The 26,434-nt window shown below is 35.0% G+C and overlaps 1 protein-coding gene across 2 annotated transcripts in view; it reads right to left on the bottom strand.

Annotated features, from left to right (window-relative positions):
* Window positions 1-26,434, bottom strand: part of EDIL3 (EGF like repeats and discoidin domains 3) — a 410,628-nt gene that overhangs the window by 252,470 nt on the left and 131,724 nt on the right. The window contains exon 3 of one of the 2 annotated variants that reach the window (XM_063087347.1): window positions 3,713-3,742. The exons of the other annotated variant lie outside the window; for it this stretch is intronic. Within the exon in view, the coding sequence (XP_062943417.1) occupies window positions 3,713-3,742 (30 nt within the window). The remainder of the gene's footprint in view (window positions 1-3,712; window positions 3,743-26,434) is intronic. 2 annotated transcript variants of the gene reach the window in all.

The raw sequence follows: 26,434 nt of genomic DNA on the forward strand, positions 1-26,434 counted from the left end.
CTTCAGGCTAATACATCCTATCAGAACATTCAGAGCTGAAAATGATTAACAAGCAGATGCTTCATAATCTATAAGGACATTTATCCCTTCTATTAGAAATGCAGATACAATTTATTATGCATCCCCTCTAAAAATCCACACCAAAAAAACCATTTATTAAGTACCTGCTATTTACCAGGCTATTTAAAGTTTCAAATAAAGGAAATTAGGCATATATGAAAAAATAACCAAAGACAAAATGTGATTTTTTAATTGTAAGAATATTTTTATTCCTAAATCTATTTTATTTATTACAACTAAACAGAGTTATATGGGAAGAGAGTGGAGGGATTACTTATCTATCTTAATGATGACAGTTTTACGCTAATTCAAAAATTGTAAGAGAAAAGCCCATATCATTTTGTACCACTGTAACACAAGTAAAACACTGTCTAATAAGTCCTTAATTTTCTTTGAGTTATTTTGTCTGTCTTCCTGATTTTTTCATACTATGCATTAGATATAGAAATCTATTATTTTCTTTAAAAATAGTTTTGAACAATGAGAACGTGTCATGATTACTGAATTATAATTAATCTAATTCTGTGTACCTGGGGGATAAAAACAACCTAGATTTGTCATATAACATCCACACACTGAAAACATTAAATAAATAGTATCATTGAGTAGTACTATCCACTAGTGACCTACACATATAGATACATCATATAAAGATTTGTTTAAAAAATAATCTTATTTTAATTCAAAATTCATACATTAACAACTAGTTATCAAGAGGCTGTGACTATTTGGCAGTAAAAAACACCTCCATCTACTGTATTATTTCTTTTATTCTTGTACTTTGAGGAGTGGCTTATCTCCTATTAGAAAAATTAAATTTTGGGGGGCTGAGCCCATGGCGCACTCGGGAGAGTGCGGCGCTGGGAGTGCGGTGACGCTCCCGCCGCGGGTTCGGATCCTATATAGGAATGGCCGGTGCACTCACTGGCTGAGTACCGGTCACAAAAAAGACAAAAAAAACCCCCAAAAACAGAAAAATTAAATTTTTAATTTAATAAAATTAAAGTATGTATTTGAAGGAGTTACTACTGTCCAGTTATGCTGTGAATCTGAAGAAAGATTATAAACCCAGTAAATATATCACATGCCTAACTGTGAAAGTTGAATTAATGTACAATTTTTGTGGTAAACAAAAGATTGGATTTCACTGATTTTTAAGCAGAATGTAGAAATGCGGAAGGAAGATAAGTTAAAGGAGGACCAAAAAATGAGTCTGAGTGTGGAAAATATCATTCTACATAAAATCTGTTGATGGAAGAAGATGAGAATAAAAGAAGAGACTATTAATCATATAACAAATAAACACTCATGAACGACAGTTGTAAATAAAATACATATATTTGATAAATATTACTGAAAAAGACCCATGAGCAAAATGATAAATATTCAATTAAGAAAAACAAGTGTTGAAAAAATATGGGGCAAGAGTTTCTAAAAAGAACTAAAAAAATCAAAATCCATTTTCCACAATTCTTCAAATTTTTTATGAAACCAATTCATTACAACTTTCATAATATTTTGTCAAAAGTTTTAATACAACTAATGTATGATGTTCTTTTTATTGTATAACTTGGTAAAATTAAAAGGAAAATATTTGGTTTCCATTGTCAGTTTTTATATAAACAGAGTGTCTGTCTATTTTACTAAATGACAAATTATCTGAATGTTAATATAATGTGTATCTGAAATTACGTAGTTAAAATATTCCTTAAGAGCACATGTATTCTATTTTTAAAATCTGTGCTAAAATCACAATAAAAACATCTGCTCATATCTTAAAACAAGTGTTTTTAAACATAATTTAAACTCTATGATGTTCAGATCACTCGAAGTAAGATAAATATTTGGAGAAAAAAATGTTCAGTTGCATTTGACAAAAAGACTTTCTTAGTAAAAGCAGCGAAGTTATTAAAATAACTTTAGAATAAAAAAAGTACAACAATAAATAGTTACATTTTACTTAAATGAAGTTTACATTAGGTTACATTTAATCTTCATCATACAAAAAAAATTTCTTTTGCAATGGCACAAGCATTGCTTAGCAAACAACATAGCAAGGTGCTGGAGTGTAAGGCAGATAGGAGAATGAGACTAAATTGGGCTGGAAACACATGGACAATGGCAAGGACTGATACCTAAAAAGAAAATTCAATTAAGGTTAAGAAATACAGAGTCTTTGCGGGGCAACTCAGTGAACAAGAATGCTTCAGAGTTAGGGCAAATAGAAGTCAGAAACTAGGTAGAAGAGACTCATAACAGATGAGTTTGCTCTTGAGCCATGTGATTAGGTTGCTTCTAAAAGCAGGCTTTGCAATACTGACTAGAGTAGGAGAAAATGATAGGAGTTCCTATTATCCAAACCAGGTTATAAACTAACTAACAGTATTATGAAAATGAAACATCAGTTAAGAGTTTATCTGGATCAGTGATTTCATTACCAAGGCAATTATAATTACAATGAGTATCATGCAATATGACATCTATATATCCCTGGAGTTTATCAGATAAATGTGTAAGATACCTATTTTGTTTTCTTCCACTGAATTTTTGATGTCTTGAACTTACTCTTACAGATAAAATCCTTGCCCAGTTTTGCAGTGAGGTAGAAGTCATAGAGTCAGGCCAATTGAAATAAGATAGGTCTACGAATAGAACTGACTCAACCTTGTACCTAAGTTCCAGTAACTGGCTATATTCCTCCTTTTCCATATAAGCAAGCCCCATTTTGCCCATTAGTTTCAGTAACCATTTCCTGCTCTTGTCTCTCAGGCCTAATTCCTTTTCTCAGTGACCAAGAAGGAATCCATCCCTCTAGTGCTGAGGTCTGATCTTTTCTCTTCAGATCAGCTTCTAATCCCTGCATTTCAGGGCTTGACTCCTTTTTTCTGATGTTGTTGGTCTGCAAGCCTGGGTCCTTTATTAACTATTAATCAAAGGAGATGTGCTTCCCATTTTACACTTTTAAGTGTGTCTGGTCTTAAGTTTCCCTTCATTTCTCTTTCACCAGCTCCACTGTCCTGTAACCACATTGAGAACACCATGTCTCTCTACCATTTACATTCTTCATAGTACTTAGATTAGGCCCAGGCCTGCGCTTGATAAGTGCTGATTAGCTGGATGAGGAACTGAGTCACAATGCCAAGTTGCAGGATCATTAATTTATAATTGTACAATTAATTTTTAAAAAATAAAATGAGTATTTGAGTCAAAAACACAATTTTAATCCTGAAATTTAAGTAAATATATTTGATGCAAGTTATAAATTTGATAATGCAGTATTCTATCATAAAGGGTTCTATTTCTGAGTTTATATTACCACTTTCCTTTTTTCGATCTTCCTTTATTTTAATAACATTCTTCTCATTGTATTATTTTTCTGCATTTTTTCAATGTTCTTATTTTCCAATTTTCCTTGTTATGTTTCCTCTGTATTAGTTCATTTTTGACCCTTTTCTCTTTTTATTCAAAACTCTTAACCAACATCATTTAGTATGGCACAGCATAGTGGGCCCAAGAAATAAAAAAGTAAATAAGTAAAATGGTGCCAGTTTTCTGGTTGAAACATGAAAAAACTATACTTTAGAAGGTTGAGTCTTCATTATTAAAGGTAGCAGATTAAACAGGAATAATCTTTACAACATGGGAACTTTACCTGCTGATGTTGGCTGTACTTCATCTGAGGCTGTAAGAGGACAAGAGGGGAAGTGGGAACAGGGAGAGGGTGGAAGTGGAGGGATCGGGAGAGCAGGAGAGAGAGAAAGAGAGAAATTGAGTGTGGGCATAAATATGTGTCACATTTCCAAACAATGACTATAAGCACCTGACTCATAATTAAATGACTCATTAACCTGTCTAACAGATTAATGGGTATTTACATTAAATTAAAATGTATATATTCTTATACTTTAAAATATGTACTTATTAGAAAAGACCATTCAGTTATTTAAATTTGATTTTCCTTTCCCTTTGAAAACGATTGACTTTAGTTAGAGTGTAAATTATTATAAATTATTATAAATAATGTTGTTAAAAAATATAAATTGTGCATGAAATATAGATATTTCACCATTGATTTTCTGTTAGCAAAGAGGGATTGAAAGCCATTGTCAATAGCCTACAATTTTGTTACACGAAATAGAAGTTATAAGGAAGGAGTTATTAAACTTCAGAGTGAATCAGAATCACTCGTTTTTTGTCAAATAGGAATATTCTAGTGCTCGCTATCCTCTCTCTCTCTTTCTGTCACACACCAACACAAAGACACTCACTCACATGTACCACACACCACAAGATTTAGTAGTGGTGATTCTGAGGCGACAAAAACCAGCATTTTAAAAATGATCCCAGGTGGTTTTGACTTAAGGCTTCTGCAGCCCACATGTGGATAACAGGGATGTTATAAAAGGAGAGGCCATAATTTAAAAATGCAATTTTATCCTAGAGAAGTGGTTGACAACCCTGGATGTACATTAAAATGGCGAATTCTGGGCTCCACCTCAAACCAATTAATCCAGAATTTCTTTAAATGATACTAACTTGTAGGCAGGATTGAGACATTGCTAGGTAATATCATAGTTAAGTAACATTAACTGTAACTCATAAAAATGTGAATCGTTTTTATTCCTGTTTTAAAAGGTAGGAATATTTGAGAGCAGCAAGACTCCAAGGACAATAACCTGATTCTATGTGTTATACAGAACATGTTCATTATAATAGCAAAAGAAAGCTTATGTGAAGTAGCTTCACAGCTTTGTCTAGAATCCACCTATTCACCTTTGTACTCCAGACACACTCTGTGAGGAGGTATTTCTGCTCTGTGCAAAAGTAAGTGGAGTTTACCCAGAATATTACCAGTGAATTGTATGACACAAGCCAGTATTATTTCACTTGACTCATGAGTTCTAAAATAAAAATTTACTCAGCTGAGTTGCTTATAAAGGAGCTTTGTTCCCACATGATTCGTTAATCGAGGTATCACTGTGCAGCAGGGAACAGTCTCAACTCTTTTCCATTAAGGTTACATCTACACCGAATACACATTAGAGAAGCTTACTTTGTGTCCTGACAGTACTGTCCTCTCACACTGTTTGGCTTGTCTCTTTGGCACATAAAGAAATAGAGAGAACAAACACAGTCGGCATGCATGGCATGGAGAACAGAAATATTTAAAAAGCTGTTTGCCGCTTTATCATGTCCAGTGTATCATAACATGTTCAAAGAGGAAAATGTTTGGTAGCTTTCAGGAGTGCCCTTTTAGGACAATACCATATGGGCTTGCAGAAGTGGTGACTTAGGTCATTGTTGGTAAAAGTCTGGAGATTCAAAATGGGAAAAGATTTTAAAAAACCCCAAAAGACCCTAACATTTATGGTTGGTCACTTTATGTGTGTGAACTTGTTCAGTTCACTAAACTGTGAGATGAAAATTACCATCATTTGATAGAGGCAGATACAGAGGTTCAGAGCAACGGAACGATTTGTCTAAGTTCATTTTGAATTTGAGCTCATGTCAGTGTGACTTTAAAACCAAACTCTTTCCACTATGCCTACTGTCTCACAATGTGCTGATTCAGGGTCTACTTAAAGAGAAAGAGGAAAAGTAGACATCAAAGAGCTTATTGTAATTCAGTCACTACTATTTACAAGTATTGGGTCATAGGACAAGGATTGGCAATATCTCTGATAATGTTAGATGGACTTAAGGATAGTCAAAGAGAGAAACAGAGAGAGAGAGAGAAAATGATGTAGGGGCTGAGGAGAGTAAAGCCTTCAAGAAATGGAGTTCTTTGAAAATTTGTAACCCAGGTTAGACATAGCAGGTGAGATCTCAACTATGTGGTTAAACAAAACACCCTAAGGAAATGTCATCTAAGGAAGAAAGATTAGAAGGGCTAAGATGTTATTTCTCTATTATGTAAGGATAAGCAAGGAATTTTAGGAAGGAACAAGCAAACAAGCACAGAAATAAAGACAATTCCTATATGGCAAGCAGTGCACTGACCTACACTGAGCCTGCAATACCTGAAAGCATCTTTGTAACAAATTAACAGTATTAGAGTCACCAGGTATACAACTTTCCGTACAATTTCTATTTCTGTGCAACATCTCCTTAGTGGTACTTCCTGGTGATATGCAGATGTCACTAACCAATATTCATACTATGAAATATACACACACTTACAAAGGCACATACACAAGGTTAGTATGGTATTAATCCACTGTTTTATCTCTGTGGCAGAGACAGCTTTGTAGGCTAACTGCATTACTGAATAAAATGAACTATTAACAGGTGGCAGCTAGAGACCCAGAGTAAAAATAAACCTCAAAATGGGAATTAGTGGCCTATTTAATGACATTTCAGTGAAACAAGTGAAACACAGAAGGTACTGTCATGCTACCCAAATAATTTTTCACTCTTCTGTTTGCTTCTTAGAAGTCATGAAATCAGCAATAAAAAAAAAAAAAAATCCAGGTCTGTGCCACATGCACGCTCCTCAGATTCTGGAAATTAAAACAGATGCACCAAGCAAAACAAAAATAAACAACCTAATAAATAACTTTGTATTGCTCTACCTGGTCAGCATTTAGAAAGATGTACTAAAATTATGACGACAGCAAGGAATACAGACAATAAATAGATGCACATGATATATCGAATTAACAAAGTGTAGTTCTCCTATCATCCATAACAGAATCATCCTGGATGTTTGTTAAAATGCTCCAGAATTCGAATTGTGGGTGTTAGTCCAGGCTTTTCCATTTTTTAAAAGCTCTGCAGATGATTTTTATGAACACTATATGTTGAAAATTTTGACTCTAGTCCATCAAAGTGTGTTTCACTGGGAAAGATCCATGAGTTAGGTTGGAACTACAGCAGTAAAGTAGCAAGCTTGCAGAAAATCCTTTGCAATGTGTATTGTGGTTGCTTCACCAGCATTCAATGCTCTTGCCCTTGTAAAATCTTCAGGTTTCAATGTGTGTATCTACATCGCTGTTTGGGGGAATGTGACTTCCCCGTTGGGTTTAAAGAGGAGGTCTGCATCTCAGAACGAACTAAATCTGTTCCCTTTTCTTGGCCACAGTTATTGGTCTAGATATAGGTGTATGACCCATTTGGGGACATAAGTAAGTAGAGATTTTGTGTGTTTGGGTCAGAGGAGGCTGTTGAAAAGAAAGCTTTGAAAGAATCAAAGAATGATTCTTCTGAGAAAGAGTCTGGAAATAACCCCCCCTCTCTCCTTTATATGTAGACAGGGAAGCCTGCAGTCCCAGATGTAATTCACAAATACCTTGCTGCCATGACTGAAGCCAGCTTTAGAAGAAAGCTGCTCTTGCTCAAAGACAGAGTGCAGATACAGGGAAAAAAAATTAGATTCTTGATGATACTGTTGAGTCACTGAATCGCATCAACCATGAAATCTGACCTACCTCTGGACTTGTAGTTCTGATGAAAAATACATTCACTTTATGGATTATTTAGTTTGAGTTGGGCTTTCTGTTACTTACAACTACATGGCATTCTGCTACAACCCTAATTGCCTTTAAAAATATATTAGAATACACAGGAATTAATTATCTCAGGCAGTTAAGATCAGAAGTACATATAGCCTCGGGCTGTGCTTTCAGAGGGCGGCTGGGGTTTCAGTGCTTTATTTTTCCACGGAGCTCACCACCGTGCTTTGATACAATAAACCTATTCCTTTTCGAAGTCAGTCACTGTTTTTCAGGACGATCTGGCAGTGCTGGTGCTTATGGAGTGGGGTCGTGCTTCATGCAGACTCTCCTTCCTTTCTTTTGTTTCTCCCTCACTCTCTTTCTCCTTTTTTTCACAGGTATCAACTATGAAATGCAATAACTACCCAAGCCCAAAGAGCTGTATATTACTGCATATATACATAGGATATTAAAACACACAAATTTCTTCATTGGATGGATTCTAGTCTCTGCGTGGTCTCAACAATTCTTACATAGTCTGTTTTTGTGTTTTATTCTTGGATGTTTTAAGTCAACTTTTATAACTTGGAAATTCCACTCATTCAAAATAATTCTGTACCCAAGTGTGGCTTACTATCAAATAGATGCTCATTATGAAATATTAAAAAATATATTTCTCAGCATATGACAATTTATTTTACATGTGGATATCGGTTAATTCATAGTGACTTCTTAATCATTTTGTTGGTTATCTCATAAATTTAGTTAACTATGCACCAAATACATTTTGCAAGCATACAGTTATCTATGTAATTATTTCCATAAGCAAAACAATAAGAAATAAGTATTATTGTACTGACAATATTTTAGTATGTTTTTATTTAACTGCAGTAATGCAAAAATAACACTGATGATGTTTATGCATGATTATTTATGCCTACCCAGATGTTAAATGCTGTAAATGTGTGTGTGTCCATGTGTGAGTCTGTGTGTCTGTGTGTGGAATTACTAAGACAAAGAAAGACAAAAAACAGTAAATTATCCTTTTAAATTTGTGAACTCATTAAAGTAGGTTGTGGAGTTGCCTCTTGCAGTATTCAGGGAAGTATTTAAGAGGGAGGTTTTGGCTTGTTTGATTTTTGTTTTATTGTTTGTCTACTTGCTTTTCTTGGCTAATGGTCAAACGAGGACATGACTTAGGACATAAAAGTTGCTATTATCAACTTCATCCTTGTGACAGTATGACAAAAACAGCTAGTCTTTTCTGGCCAAAGACTTCAGACAGCATGTAATGTAGTCAATTCCACAATTTTAGAACTGCAGAGTATTTGGGTCACAGTGAGGCGCAGCAGAGATTGCATTTGCATAGAAAATGTTCAGAGAATCAAAAAAATCTTCTCCATTCTATTAGCCTCCTACATGAATTTTGATACTTGTACTAGATTTGGAGGATAGCATTTATTTAAGTACAGTTGATAATATGCTTACGATATAATCATGTATACATGCAGTTGATACATAGGTATATATATTTTATGCATATAACTACATGTAGTTACATAAATCAGATTTTCTTTCTTGGGGGAGAAGGGAAAAGGAACAATGGTTGGAAAGACAATGATGGCTCCAACAACCATTTGCTCATGTCATGAAAAATTAAATCCGCGATTTTTAAAGTAATTCAAAAAGCATCAAAGCTATAGTTCATAATTAAATTGATTCATTAAAATAGAACCCACAAAATGCACTTTCTATGTTTAGTAGTGATATAGCTCACATGGATTTTACAATCTTTTTATACAGTGAATCATTTTAACAGCAATTAGCAGTGCATGTGTGCTTTTCTCATTTCAGAAAGAGGTACAGATGAGGAAAATAAGAAAGAATGCATGGAAGTTTTTGGCTTCATTTATTGCCACTGGGTAAAAAAAAAAAATACATGTGTTATAAAACTAAGTTAGAGTGTTTGGAAGATGGAAAGCAATATTACTCAAGTAGCCTACATTCATATCCCAACCGGTATTAAAGAGATGCTGGCAACATAATTGGGACACATTTTCCTACTTAAAGGAAAGATAAAAGACCTTTAAGCTAGGTGATTTGGCATCACAAAGGGACTTATAATTCAATATTTCACATATCTACTTGTTTGTCCTCAAATATCCTTTGTTAATTCAATGTGCCCTCCTCCCCTATCCAAATTCATCCTCTCCTTGTAGACTGAATTCTAGTCTCACCACCCTCAATTCTTTAGTATTTATTTCAGTCTCCAGATTTATGTAGTTATCCCCTTCTACTCCCCACCCTCCCCAACCCCCCATCAGCTTTTGTTATTGAATCATAATGGATTATACATATTTTGGGGGTTCAATGTTGACGTATGTTGATCAAATCAATATTATTCACATATATACTATTACGAATTGTACTTATTCTTTATGCCCCTTATCCAGTCTCTCCCTATCCCCCCTTTCTCTCCCCCACCTCTCATAACCCTACGTTTCTTCTCTCCTTCTGAAACAGTAACGGTTTCTCTGTTGATTTGTTATCTAGATGGTCTGTCCAGTGCTGAGAGAGATGTGGTCAGGTCCCCCACTATTATCATAATGTAGTGGAATGGGCTTTGTGGGGAGAGACATCCTCTTCTTTTCTTTGGTCTCTGCTGGTGACTCTCCTTGTGTCAATGCACTCGAGTGGCTGGTGGGCCATCTGCATGGTGGTTGTGGCATCTAATGGCTTTTGCACCACCCATGGCTATCGTGGTGGCTGTGGTTGGCCACACACATGGAAGTGGCATTTTTGATATGCTCCTTGCCTGGAAGCAGGAAGAGGGGTTGGTCCCTGGCTCCATCTGTTTTTACATTCTAAGGTGCTGTTGTAGAACAGTTGGGTGGAAGGGGGAGAGGAAGGGGAAAGGAAATAGGATGGGAGAAAGAGGGGGGCCATGGCTGATGCAAGTGGCACCGCCCTCATTCCTGCAGGGGAGACCAGGGGGCTTCCAGTGGTGGCTTGGTCATTGCTAGGCTGAATGCAGATGTTGGGGGGTGCGGCTGAAGCCCTCAGCCCCCCACCTCCCTGGCTCGGAAGACCAGGGGGCTTCCATCCATTGTTCAGTGATCATCACTATGCCAGTTGTGGGTGCCAGGGGGCGTGGCCAAGGCCCTTGGCCCCCCACTGCATGGCTCAGGAGCCTGGGACAATTTCTGTGGCAGCTCGGGGGTCATCACTGGGCTGGTTATGGGTGTCGGGGGGCATAGCTGAGGCCTCTGGCCCTCCCCCATCCCTTTTTTGGGAGCTCAGGGAGCTTCCAGTCCTTCTAGGTTTCATAGGTGTTCTTTGGTGAAGTGAGACCTTTACTAGTTAATATCAAATGTTGTCTCTGTTCTGCAGGTATTTTGTTTCTTCCTTCAGTTCTTTTTTGGATTATCCACCATTCCCACCACTTAAACTCTACACTGGAGCTAATTTGTTGTCCTTTGCTTACTTCTAAAATGGCGGAACTTCCTGTGGGAAGCAGCACTTGAGCTCTGTGGTTGAGCTAAATTGTGCTGTGCTGCTGATTCCCTGGGGAAGGCTTTTTGTACAGCTCCGGTTTTAATGGTTGACTCTTCTGCATGTACATCCAGTATACCTGGGTCCTGTGGAAACTCTGGTCTGGACCTCAGTCTTTTCAGGAAACTGCTCCCCCTGCAGTTTTATATTCCTGAGCAATCTACACAGAGTGGGCCTGTGCTGATTGGAGGGCAGATCGGCTGCCCTTGCTGTGCCCCAATGTTCCCCTGGTGGCCCATCTCCCTCACCACCTGCACTCCAAATGCTGTATGGGACAGGCCGTGCGCTGGTCCCTTGTGATGACTCACTGGCCTCTGAGTGGTTCCTTTTTTCAGTTGTTGTGGTGCCTCGCTCCTATGTGGGCCCATGGGAACCCTGTTAGTGGTCTTGCTGGTCTGAGGGCCACTAAGGTCCTCTTCCCCCCTGCTGCCTCTAAATCATGGGAAGGGCACAGCTGTGGCTTTTGCCAGTTTTTGCTCTGTGTGCTCAGCAGTGCCAGCCTTGAGGCAGCTGGGGCTTGAAATGGTAGAAGCAGTCCTTTCTTTCTCTCTTCATGGCTTCTCCTCCTTTCATGAACTCCATAGGTCTCTCCTCCTCTTCCCCTGAGCTCTAGGGGCCCCAGCTTGGGTGTTGTTGCTTTTTAGTGGTTGTAAATTGATTGATTTGTGGGAGGGAGTAAGGCTGGGGACTGTCTATTCCACCATCTTGTCCAGAAGGCTGCCGGCCACCTAGGCCGCCATCCACAGATGCCTGCAGGCTCTGCTGTGGCTCCCTCGCAGAAGGCGCCTCCCCACGTCCGCTCAATCGTCCTCGTCATCGCTGTCATCACCACTGCTTCCTCTTCTTCCTGCTCCCAGGTCTTGACGCTGCACTCACTGCTACTGCTGAACTCTCCCATCAGCTTTTAAAATATAACCTACAGCCAGTTCTAAACAGAACAGCACAAAAAATTTTTTTTCAGTCTTGTTTCACAAGCTGGACATTATCCTTCTTTCACGGGTGACAATTTAATTTTGTGTAGTGTACATAATTGTATATTTACTGCTGAGTAAATATTTTGGAAAGCTACCCAGTTTTAGAGATGAGAGAATAAAGTCCAATAAATGAATTTAATGACTATTTTTACATTATTGTTAGCCATGTAAAATGAAGATTGGAAATTAAACCTAAGATATCCTATGAAAACTCATGGGCAAATAAAAAGAAGAAACTAGCAAGGGATAAAGCAGATCAGAAGTTAATATAAAAGATTTCTCATATTTATTCATTTTCAATAAAATGAAAATTCATAATCTGCTTGAAGATCTAATTTTGAAAGAGAGAATAATTCTACAATGAGAATGCTGTTTAATATGATTGGAGAAGCCTGAAGCTGAGGTTACCACTTACTATATGTGAACTTCAGATGGTCACCACACCCCTATTATTTTGTTTCACAGCACCTGACAGAGAGAAGCTGTTACCATCAGGCTCATGTTCTGTGGATTTCTGCTTTATTTGTGTGGGAGACTTTTCGCTTCAACCTTAATTCATTTCCATAAGTCTGAACAAATGACCTAATCTAAAATGCAAATCTGTCAAAACCAAAAGAACAAAAAACTAAAAAGTAATGAATAGATCAGCATTGTTAGCACAAATCTCAGTGACACTATCCACTTAAGAAAGCCACAGAATCACTGTACATAAAATGTTAATGCTGAAAGAAACCTAGTGATTAAGAATGTTGGCAATAAATCCATTGTTACAACAGGGTAAGGTTTGCATTAGAAAATAGAACTGTTTGATAAATAATCTAAATTACCACCAACAGAACTATAAAGTAAATTTATTTAAACATCAGAATACATACACATACATAATAATAAACATATTTATAATATAATAAGTAGAGAATTATACAATACATGCTGTTCTATAACTTACTTTCTAATTTTTTAATATATTGCACATAGAAGAATACTTCAAAAAGTTCATGGAAAATAGATTTAAAAGATCACACAAATCTTTCCACTAACTTTTAAGTACACTCATATTTTTCTGTTTCAATATAATCAGCAAATATGGACACTGCTGAATAATATTTTATATTATGGATATAGCATAATTTATTTAACTAAGTCTTTAGTGAATATACTTGGATGGATTCCAGGCTTTCTTTCTTACAAATGATGTTTCAATGAATAATCAGATTCCATTTGAATCATAGTAGAAACATGAAACAAAAATGAATTAACAAATAATTTCATTAAATAATCAGGAACCCATAATCCTATACATAATATAAAAGGTTCACTTTTTGTAAACAAGGTTTTTAATTAAATGATCCTTTTAATGCTATCAGCCTATCTTTATTAATATGATTTTTAAATATATTGGACAATATTATATTTCTGCCTTCTTCCTGTGGAAGTTACTCTCTTGCTTTAATAAAGTCACCATTAATGAAGATCAAGTAAAATTTCCAATGTCCACAGAGACAAAGAAATGACTGAGCTGTATGTCTCAGCAGACACAGTTTATACTGACTAACAGGTTTCTCTGTCCATCATCTCCCACCCCACTAGAGATGTTTAGGGTAGAATACTGAATATTCTGCACATCCTGGGATTTTACATTTCAATGTTTTACAGTATGGAGGTTCCTCAAACAATTACAGATAGAACTACCATATGATCCAGTGAACCCACTACTGGGCATATATCCAAAGGAATGGACATCATCAGGTCAAAGGGATACCTGCATGCCCATATTCACTGCAGCTCTATTTATCATATCCAAAACATGGAACCAACCTAAATGTCCATTGACAGATGACTGAGTAAGGAAAATGTGGTATATAAACACAATGGAATACTATTCAGCCAGAAAAAAGAATGAAATCTTGCCATTTGCAGCAACATGGATGAGTCTGGAGACAATTATGTCAAGTGAAATAAGCCGGACAAGGAAAGAGAAATACCACGTTTTCACTTATAACCAGATGAAAGAAAGAAAGAAAGAAAGAAAGAGAGAGAGAAAGAGAAAGAGAGAAAGAGAGAGAAAGAAAGAGAGAGAGAAAGAAAGAAAGAGAGAGAGAGAGAGAAAGAAAGAAAGAAAGAAAGAAAGAAAGAAAGAAAGAAAGAAAGAAAGAAAGAAAGAAAGAAAGAAAGAAAGAAAGAAAGAAAGAAAGAGAAAGAGAGAAAGAGAGACCAAAACAATTCCCTGAACTCTCAGAATACTAGAGATTGGGGTGAGATGGTGGAGGGTGGGAAGGGGGTATTTAGGGAGGGATAGGTTGTATAAAGGGCATAAAGAAAAATCACAATTTGTAATAATAATATGATTATAATAAATAATATTTTTTAAAAAAGATTTTTTTTTCTGCTTTATAAAAATAAATGACAAATAAAATTTCAATGCTTTTAAAAAAAACTAATGGTGACTAACTTAAGACAGAAAACTAGTTTACTGCAAAATCTTGGTATATAAATGTGTGTGTGTGTGTGTGTGTGTGTGTGTGTGTGTGTGTGTGTAGAAGAACACATTTAATATGTTTAGAGTTATCTCAAACAGGACTTTTTTTTACTACTTTTGACAACTATGAAGTCTTTTACTAAAATATCATTTCTTTCTCAATGCTTATATTCTAAAGAGGAATCAGAAATTTTATGATGGCTTTGAAATGCTGTATAGATCCATACATTTTGCTTAATTAAAATATCTTTTGAAACTCAAAAGAGGAAGAAGAAAAACAAACAAAAAACAGTGAGCGGTTCTAACTTGAAGAGAGATGAGATATTTCTGTTGGATGTGTCTGTTTTTTGGTCAAAGGAAATTGTATCATGTAGTTTTAATTCATCCCAAGGACACTAACTATAACAGACAAAGCACAGACTCTGCTTGTCTACACAGCAATTGACTAGTCTAATGTGCCACTGATTTATTCAGCATTGAATTAATGACAGCTACAGAAGATTTTTTTCCCTGCCTGTTAAAGGAGCTAAAATTAAATGCTTTCTTTTCAGAATCACTAGAACCTTCTTTAAAAGAAAATATTCAGTGTATCCACATTCAGGTGTTAACCAAATGACACTGACAATGTAATTTCCCTATCTGCAAAAGTTGTCTCCCTAGGCTAAATTTTCTCTTAATTGGAATGTCTTTAAAGAATTCAACTGATAAAATGTGGATAGGTCTAACTCTATGACAATGAAATGAATAAAGGTATGGGCTACTCAGGGAGGACTCAAGCCCATTCTTCTTATCTTTTACATCATTTTCAAGTTGTGAATGCGTACTATTAATTTCTATTCTTCTAAACCTTCAAGAAAGAGTATAGGAAATAGTTCTGAAAACAGGATATATTCAACTTTAAAAAATAAAATTTAAAGCCCAAACCAAACTTGAAGGTCACTTAGTCCAATCTGCCAACCAAAAATCTAAATACTGTTTGAAACCTCTAGTGGCAAGGAACTCATAATCTCACAAAGGAACACACCACATCTCTCTCCCAGGCCTTGTCTCTGGAAAACAATGGAATGCCGCAGCTCTTTCTTTGACATGCCAGACATTCAAATACATGTACAGCTATCATATCCCCCATAATTCTTTTCTTAATTGAGCTAATATCCCCACTTAATTTTATATATCATGATACATACCTTGGTCATCATTTTATCTGATCTACTCTTTATAAACTCAAATTTGTCAAGGTACTTTAAAATATAATAACAAGAATGAAAACAGTAGTCCAGATGTGATCTAATTAGCACAAGATACAATAGTGCTATTACCTGTCTTGTTTAGGCTCCTGTATTACAACTAACGATTTAACATTGTGTGAGTATTAGCCACTAAAAGAGTAAACAATTAACACTCTGCACCCCATAAATATGCACCATTAAAAACAAAGAAAAAAAGAAAAAAGACATAATGAATAAAATAATTTTTCCAAAAAAAAAATTAAGAATGAAGAATTAATTTCCTTTGCCTCCCTCCTTCAGCCCCATCTTATGAACCAATTCCTAGAGTACTGGGGACTAGTAAAGTTAACTCCTTCCTGCCTGAGGGCCAGATGTGGGGGGCAGGGGAGACTTGGGATAAAGAGGTCATGCTCGGGGTGAGAAAGGAGGGAGAATATGACTGGCATGCAAGCAATGTTAAAAGTATCCTGGCAATGGAAAAGAAGTGTAAAATTTTGAAATCAAGTGAAGACTTTAGGATACGCTTCCAATCTTTCACTTTCTCTCTAGCAAAGACTGTAGTTTGCATATTTCACATGCAGCTGATTAAAGAACACAGACAGGAAAACCAAACATTTGTTCTCAATGAAACAGTTTCCTTAGTGTCCAGGACTAGGTATCCATCAAACTGAATGTAAACATTTTGTGGCTTTTCATGGGATTTCCCATATTAACTGACATTTCTAATTGTAGAAGTCTCTCCTGGAAACAGGCTTTAAGCCTTTATAGTTGTTCCTTCCAATAATTAATTTTTGGTTAGAATTCTAGATTAGAAACTAGCACTAATATAATTCAGTGAACCACATTCAGCCCTTTCCAAATCAACTACCTACTAGACCACATCCTATTGAAAACAATCAAAATAATTAATGGATTGAGGGGAGTGGCCGGTTGGCTCAGTTGGTTAGAGCATGGTTTTATAACAACAAGGTCAAAGGTTCAGGTCCTCATACTGGCTGGCCACCAAAATAATGATAATTATAACTGATGGACTGAAACACAGAGGGATAAATACCACATGTGCTCACTCATATGTGGGAGTTAAGAGAGAAAGGAAGGAATGAAAGAAAGACCACAGAAGTGTGGTGGTCTTACAGAGGGAGGGAACATTCCTAGGGCTGCAAAGCAGAGTTGGGAGTAGAGGGGGAGGAGGAGGGTGGTTGCGGGACAATTGGGTGTGGACACAGGGTATAAAAGCAATTTGTGTTAATTTGTATCTCATGAATATTCATAATAATAAAAAATAAATAAATAACAAAACAAACAAAAAAGAAAATAGATTTTTATTGGAGGCAGAAAATAAATGCAATGGAAAAGAGAAATACAACTTAAACAATTTAATCTCAAAAGAAAAGCCTGAGGTAGTACTTAAATATTGTTTAGTTAAGATTTTGTGTTGTTTTGTTTCTATAATGATTGTATGCTTCAATAATGTATTATCAAGAAAGGTTATAGAATCATGTTCCTGAGATAATTCTGGTATTAACATTAAAAACTATATTATAAGACCAGTTCAAGCAGATGAGAAGAGGCTCAAAACAATATAGGTCCAAATTACCTTCCTAGTCTTGCTCCCAGTCCTTCCCATAAACACCTGATAATCTGAGTAATGACTAATGCTAATTTTTCCAGAGAGTTCCCACATTTCTTTTTTGTGTGTGCTTTTTATCATCCTGTATTTTGCTTAAAATATTCCAATCAAATAACCTCCACTGATGAAGTATATTTCTAACCCAGCTTATCTCAAAAGCCACCTTAGGCATAAAATCTAATCCACAGGACTGGAAGTGATCTTTCCTTCTCTTGATACCCATAGCACTTTGTTCCCCTCTTATGATAATTATTTTCTGCACTGTGTAATGATTACTGATGTGCCTGCCCTTATTCTTTCTCAAATATATGTATCTCATGGCAGGCCTTTTATTTTAGAGTCATAGAGAAAGGGTAGCTCTCCCTACAGGGGTCAGGAAAAGTTTTCCAGGGATGCTAAATACACATTTATTAAATGGCAGATCCTAGGGTTCTTTTTCCCCCCATAATTCTATCTTTATGCAAAACCACAAAGAGCTTATTGCTGATCTATCACATCTAAGAACCTAATATTAATATGTTGTCATAAATTCCAACTGGGTATTTATTATACCTTTACAGGATTCCCATTTTGCAATCTTATAAAGAAAAATCAATTCATAAGTTATTTGCTCTAAGCATAAGGGAAGCTATATTCCTAAAGGGCCGATTCCTAATTATGCAAGCATTACTTACATTACTCATAAATTTCAAATAATAAAACATACGGTTCTCTTTTTCCCATACCAAATGAGGTGATTTGTCAAATTATATGTTGAAGGAAAGAAACTTTTTTGAAAAATTAAAAGCTGACAGCTAAATTGTTCCCAGTTTGCACATTCAAGCACAAGCAGAAAAAATCCTGACATAAAAATAATAGGTCAGGATTTATTGAACATTTCAATAATTTATTAATGACTGAAATGGTAGAAGAATATTCAGAGACTTAGATGCATGATTTCTGCATGTAGCTTTTGAATTGTATATGTTTTATTTATATTACTTATCTAATAACTCCTAGATGGAACTTAGTATGGGCCAGGCCATGTTATAAGGGCCTTAGATATACTGCTTAATTTGCACAAAATTCCTGTGAAGTTGGTATTGTTACCCCAGTTTTACAGATGAGGAAACTAAGGCACAGAAGAGTTAAATAACTTTCCAAAAACCTAGTAAATAGAAGGCCCAAGATTTGAACTTAGTGTTTCTGGGTTCTTAACCACAATACCATGATGTACTCCTTTAGAGAATGTGTTCCTTCAGGTATCTCCACACTTACAGAATTTCAAGAGATCATGCTCAGCATGTGACCTGGAATTAAAGGTATTATTATTGTTTATTCAGGTTTTCTGATAATTTCAAAATATCCACCTCCATATGTGTAACAGGGACAGCTTAATTTGAACACAAGCACTGCACTATGGAAAAAGCATGTGACAAAATCTCAGGTTTAACACCTATTCTGCCACTGAACAGAAATATATGACTTTGGTCTAGTCATTATATTTATCATAGAATCATTTCCCCACTTAACACGGAAACTGGTATTAGCTCATTTGTTTATTTCCAGGTAATATATATATGAACATTATTTATATATTACGTATAAACATTAGTTATTAGATTCTTTATATACATATATAAACATTTTAGTGAATAGTGTACTCTAAAAGTATAGCCATTATTAAAGGGGAAAGGGGAAAGAAAAAATGTCCTTGGCATTGTGGTGATTGGCAAATTGCATAAAAAGACTCTGCCAAAGCCCTTCAATGTTCATCCCATGACGGTTTGACAACCGGCATGCCTGGTTGTGAGATGAGCCTTACCATGGCAGTTTGGGGTCAGGAAATCACTGTGGAGAGTAATACAGCTGGACCTTTATGGTTGAGTAATTAATGAAATCTGACCTTTGAAGGCAGAGGCTATTCTGTGATGAACCCCAATTTACCTATTGCCTGGGGAGCCAAAGCCATCGATTGAAAGAGAGCTGACTTGACACAAACAGCATCTGTCTTGTTCTTGAAAATGTTTGTAGCTATTTGAGTAACAATAATGATGTCTGTTCCCAGTGGCTGCCTGTGATTTGGATGAAGCACTTGGGATCTGATTTCACAATTAAAACCTTAACACATTAAAAACATTGTAGGGCTTTATGAATGTGCTCCATAAAGAAGGTGCTAGTTCTTTTTTATAATTTGCTGTATTTTCCAAGAATTAGTACTTGAGAACAGAGATATCCTTATTTGGTTCTATCTTTTGCTGAGAAATTGAAATTGCATCCTCCCTACATTACTTTCCAAGCTTTGATTAAAATAAAAGATAATAAATATTGATTACTATCCATTTAAAATCATAGCTTGGTGAATTTTATACTTTCAAAGGGCAAAATTAAATATATTCTGAAAAGGATTCAGTCCAATTTTTCTCACATTACATGATTCATTTAAAAACTATGTGTTGCCACTGTACATTAAGTAATAAGGATTACAGAATTTGTCTTCACATAAGTACTTTGATATACACTGGACAATAAATTGTCTTAGAGTACAAAGTCACCTTGAGGTGTCATCGTAAGAATATGGCCAAATAAACCTTCACAAACAATGACATTTACTTTAAGCTCCCTAACAAAGAATTCATGGCTTCTATTTCATTTCAGTAACCCTTATGCTTTACTCTAGTAATTTCTCATAACAAACATGATTCTAGCCCATAGTAGGTGCCAAGATTTATATTAGATGCTACTGAGAGAGTTTCTAACATTTCCAAGAAATTAATTCCAACCCATCAATATACTTATTTTCAGTGAATTTTTAATGTTTCATCTCTTTCTCTTTATTCCATCTTCTGTATTATCGATGGTATGAGGGACGATGAGAGCAGTGCTCTTTCATTCGTCCAGTAGCCTTTTACTTTCTATCAGAGTAATAGTAATCATTCATCCACTTCCTACTTTATCTAAGCTTTTTAGGCTTTCTCAATCCAGTTATCCTATGCCTGATTCATACCTTAGAGGCTCTAGAACATTATTTAAGCTAGTTTTGATTATGTGACTATTCCCTCTCTTATTGGTTTTAATTTTAGAAAATGGCCCTTTCCTTGTAGTTTTTATCAACCAAACTGAACTTTATATATGAGTGGTTTTAGCTTCTTCTTTTAAAATGATTTATGGTCTTCTATAATAATCAAGTGTTTAAGTGAAAATAAAAGGGAATTTAATCTTCCTGTATTATTCAAAAAACATGTTTGATAGGATAATAATCTCTTCTTTTCTTCTCCAAGTATATTTTTCTCCTCCTATTACACAAATCAAATAATTCCAAACCTACATTACTATAATTAAGTGAACCTAAGTCCATAAGCTTCCTTTTCATTATAAAATCCATCATGATAAACCGTTTAGCTTACCCTATACAGTCCCTATGACATTAAAGTTTCTCAAATAACTCTTATTGCGGCCATTTTCTTTTAAGAATTTAGTCTAAGGAGACAATGGTGAATGTACACAAAATTTAGTTATAAGTGATTTGGTTATAAATCAAAATGTTTATAATTGAGGAAATTTATATAATACTTAAATATCCAAAAGTAGGAGCTTATTAAATAAACAATGGTAAATGATAGAATGTTATTCTGCTATTTTAAATAATTTCAGAGAAGATTTTTAACAAAATATTAATTTTATATAGTTAAGTGAAAAAATAAAAGTGCAGTATAAGTTCTATGCACACATGTACACATAAACACACATGTACACAATTTTATAAAGGAGTCAACTTAAGTTGCTATTCTTTATATGACTATTAAGCTATAGGTACATGCACACATCAATAGAAAACAAACAGTAAGTATAATTGCTTAGGATGAATAAATACATTCATGATGAAAATCAATGAAGAAGATAAAACCAAATAACAGTATGGAAGATTTTACAGTGTTGGGCAAGTTTTAAATATTTTAGAAGTCATTTGTAAGTCTCCTATAGACTTATTTTCCATGAAAGTGCTCAAGTTGGAAGAGTGCATTTTTCAGAGATTAATGCTAAAATTGTCACTTTAGCCTATCACTTTAAAATAGCAATTTCCAGTTTTATAAATGTATAGAATTGTACATTTTGGCAGTGCCAAAACTGGCCTTATGCAACTCCATTTGGAATCTGAATAAAATAACAATTTAGTGTTACACTCCATTTTCACTTTTCTCATTTTTCAATATATTTTCCTAAGTGAAAAGAATATATTCAAGTTTTTCCATTTTAAAAGAGTTTTAAGCCCTATTGGTATACAGTTGACCCAGAAATCTATAATCAATAATGTTTTACCACATGTAACCAAATGAAGAGGAGAGGAGATCAAATGCACACATCATAAAGAAATGATTAAGTGTTGCAGTGATGAATAGGCTAATTACTCTGAATGGATCAACACGCATTCTATACATGTATTGAAAAGTAACTCTATACTCCAAAAATATGCACAATCAATGTTTCAATAAAAAATTTTTTTAAAAAGTTTTTACCTTTTCTTCCTTATAAAAAATCCAAGGCAGGGAGGATTTGATAAAACCAATGTCTCTAGAACTTGTGTATTCATAGCCAGTAACACAATAATAAATATCTGCAAACATACCTACATGTTTATCAATTTTTTTGCATCATCAGTAGAAACTGTTCAAAAAGTCAAATTAAAAAGAGAAGCAACTAACTAGCATCTCATGGTAGGTTGTAAAACTAGCCACAAATTCCTCCCCTTCTTGCATCCTTACCTTTGCAAAATGAAATGGCAGATCCTCCCCCCAAAAGCGTTGTTAGCTACTGTAACACAAGCTAAGATAGGAAAAGTTCTTTTAATTAGGATTTAATCTCTCTTACTGCTATTGGGACCTTTGCCAATGCCATTATGTAAGGAAGCCTAATCTAGTAGAGGTTAGCTGAGCTGTCTTCTACTGAACAGCACTAATCAACCAACCAGATGACACAGACACAGGTATGAGTGCTACAGAGATTTACAAGATATACGGACAAGAAAACTCACCCAGCTGTCTTAACAGAATTGTGAGATAAGAGATTGGTATTTAAATCCACTTAATTTTTTGATTATTTGTTAAGCAGAAAAAGCTTATTGATACACATCCACTCTCATGTCATACATGAAATTATTTGTCCCCAAGTAATAAGGATATACTCTCAGAAGAAAGGAAAATGGTTTAAATGGTATACATCAATTTTTAAAAAGTATTAAATTGTCTTTTCTTACAAATAAACTGGCTGTTGTCTTACTGGGCAAGAGTGGCTTTCTGTACTTGATAATTTCTAAGGTTCTTTGATGTTCTACTTTTTTTTCCCTGCAGATGAACATATAATTGCTAGAACTTAGAATTGCAAACTACCAAATTCTAATCATTGTAATTAATAACAAAGTAGAAACATTTTAAATCAATAAGCGAATGAGTTTATAAGCTATGTTATAGAAATTTTTACACATATAAAACCAAATTTCTTTTCTGTAATATGCACAAAATAAACATAAAAATTTTCTCTTAAATTATTATCTGTCATCTTAACTGTACAACTAACTGTTTATATGAACTTATATTTAATCCTTCTTATTATTAGAAAAGTAAGTAAATATAACTGTGAAAATAAATCCCTTTAGCTCTAGTTGACTGGGAAATTTCTTTGTAATCATGTATGGCTAGCAGATTTTGAGAATCTATTTTAGTCCATGCAGAATACTCTCATTATGATAATTCTAGAAAGATGGATTTAATCATGAGTTATCCTTCCTTAGTCCAAGAAGTAATCTTAAAGGGAAAAAAAGAAACCAAAAAAAAAAAAAACAAAACAAAACAAAAAAAACCATGACAACTACTCATAATTTCATCTACTATGGGAATAATTTAACTGGAATTTACCAAATCTTTCATTTGGTAACCAAGGTTCTGAAATCTAAAAATAGCCTCACACCACCCAAGAAACTACTTAAAGGTTGTTAACATTCTGATATTTCATGATCACTAACAAGAAATCTTTTAGACAGAGTTGGACTCTGTTACACTACTTGATGTTCTGACACTGATCATTTTCTAAAAGATAAACATGAATATGGATATTCACGGGATAAAATGCACAGATAACTTGTAATTTTTTAAAAAAAAAATTTGTACAAGTCTTTATGTTTCTTGGGTAAATATAACCAATTTCTTAAAGCAAAATGGAAGCAGGGGAACAGATTGGCAGTAATTGGAGAGTCATAAATTTAACAGAACCTGAATTCATGTTAGAAAAGAGATACCAGTTATGAAAGGAAATAGGTTTGGATGGACTAAAACAGGAAGAAGCAGATAGGAGAGGATAGAACAGAATAGAAGAGAACAGAATAGAATACCTTCATGTTTATTTATTTATGTATTTTTGTAAATGAAAAGTCTGGTCAGAAGCCAATGCAACTATAGAGGAAAAGAAGAATTGTAAATGAAATGATATATTCACTTTATTATCCTGTACATAACTATTCTCAATAACACAAATACTTTGAATTTTTTTCCAAAAGTGATGATAGATTTTATATTACTGCCAAATTCCAATGTTTACATCCTTTGTTTTCAAACTGATAGTTTTAATAGGTTAAATGTATATAAAATATTATTGAAATTTCTCCATGAGTCATCTAACATAGTTTATTTTTAGTAAAACACAAGCTTAGGTTTTACATATTAAATCAGAATGACATCACAGTCTTCTATCTTAAAGGAAAACCTTTCTTGGCCCAAATTCTCCTGTAAGTTGCTGTCCTCTCTCCTCATCTCTACTTATTTCAGTTCTTACGTCTGTTCAAACATTAACTTCTCAGTCTTTCAAACACCACCTTCTCAGTCTTTGACATCCATGAAGACAAAGCCTATTTTTTAATGGCTATATTCTCAGTACCAAGAAAAGTGTCTCAAAATAGCTCTCAAATATTTGATGGATGAATGAGTAAATAAATAAATAGATAGATAAATGGTTGTTTCAGCCTTTCAAAAAAATTTTCCACTAATTCTTCTGTGTGCCACAGTCTAGCTCTTTCTCCACATCTCCAGCAAAACTGATATTCCATAAATTGACAAGATCATCCATAAATCACATGTACTCAGTGTTTTACTTGCTTATCTTCTCCATAATATTTGACACTGCTGATCACCCACACCTTGAAACAGTGTGTATCCTTAACTTATGGTGAGCCACACTTCACTGGTTTTCCTTCTATCTCCTTGACCATTCCTTCCCAGACTTCTTTATAGATTTAATATTCTCTACTTATCACTTAAATATTGATCACTTTTACCAGTTTGCATTTCAAGGTCCTCTATTCTTTTCACCAATTATCCTGTTTCTGGGCAGATCCATCTGCTCCCTGAGTTTCAATAATTATGTGTGTAATTGTGACTTTCAAATCTATGCTTCATGTCTCAGATAACATCTAGCAAATTCCTCAATGTGTGAACTCACTTTTTTGCCTCCCGACTCTGTGTATCCTCAGTTTACAGAATCTCAGCAAATGGCATCCAGTTGTATCCAGGCCCAAAACTGAGAATGCTTCTTACTTACTCCACCTCTCTTCAAACTCCTTTTCCTCAATACAGCATAAATCACCAATAATTGATTACTGTATCCTCTAAGTACTTTGTGGCTCTTTTCACTGTCTTAGTTACTCCACTGACGCAGGCTAGGATCATCATGTTTGGTCAGGTCTGCTAAAATCGCCTTCAGATTGTCCCCCTGACGTACTCTGCTCTAATTTGTTTTCCATGTTGCAGCAACAGTGATCTTTCAAATATACAAATCCTGTCTATAGTTCTTAGCATAAAGTCCACATTCCTCAAAACAGCATGCAAGACTCTGCAGAATCTGCCCCTTGTCACCATCCCCAGACTCACTGCTGGACACCCTGTCTTTCCACTCTACGCTCAAGCCGCATTGAACCTCTTTCAGTTCACAGCATTATGATTTTTCTTATCTCCTGGGTTTTCTACATGTTAATTCCTCTGTCTGGAATACTTTCAGCTTTCTGTCTGCTAGATTAGAATGATCTTTTAGAATTATTTTTAGATTTTTTTTTAAGGTAGGCATGCATTTCCTGATACTTCGCTTAAGACAGGACACCTGCTTTATATTCTCATGGCTCAATATACTTTTCCTATCATAAAACCCACCATATTTAGCTATTTATATACTTATTATTTATGTGCTTTCTCAAATGGACAGCAATTCCTGTGCGTCTGTTTAGCACTGCATCTATTCAGGCAACTATTACTTAGTAAGTATTCAACAAAGATTTGCTTAAGAATGAATAAGGACTAAGATTTTATTTCAAAAAAAGGTCAATCACTTATTTGATTTCCTTTGATTACATTAATATGCTACATATTTGAATTGTTCAAGTTTATATTTGTTGCTAGTTTACTGAATTACTCTGACAGCATACACAAGAGAATTATACCATAGAACTTGGACGATATAATAATTCCCAAGATTTCCATTTACGCACTCTAGAATATTCACTGGTAATAGTAATTTCTGTATGAAATGAATGCATAAACATTACATTAGCTCCAAATTACACAGTGCCATCCAAGAACATGAATGGTTAATTAGGAAGTAATTTGGGGCTTAGCCACATGGTGGTCTGTCCACAAGTCCCCTGGAAAGACAGGCAGCGTCCAGTGCACACTTGTGCAAATAATGGTTCATCTAGCTAATGTCTTCAAATTCAAGAATGTAAAACAGGGGCTTTTTTCTTTGCTTTGTTCAGAGAGAAGTTTTCCTATTGCCTTTTGCAGATATCAGAAGTTAATCTTAATAACTCTATGAGGCTGAGCACATTGAGATATGTAGGTGTTTATATCTACATATGGGGGGATGGGAGGAAGACAGAGAGACAAAGACAGAGAGAGAGAGCCAGAGAGCCAGAGAGAGAGAAAGAGAAACAAAAGATGAACGATAGATACTGGACTACACAGAAGTATCAGAAAGAAAATCCAAAGAAAAGTAATGTTTAGTGAATGAAGGTCACAGACCTGAGCAAGTCAGTTTCACCAAGTTACCACATATGATACAGG

The sequence above is a fragment of the Cynocephalus volans genome, chromosome 2 (genome assembly GCF_027409185.1).
Source record: "Cynocephalus volans isolate mCynVol1 chromosome 2, mCynVol1.pri, whole genome shotgun sequence".
NCBI classification, from domain to species: Eukaryota; Metazoa; Chordata; class Mammalia; order Dermoptera; family Cynocephalidae; genus Cynocephalus; species Cynocephalus volans.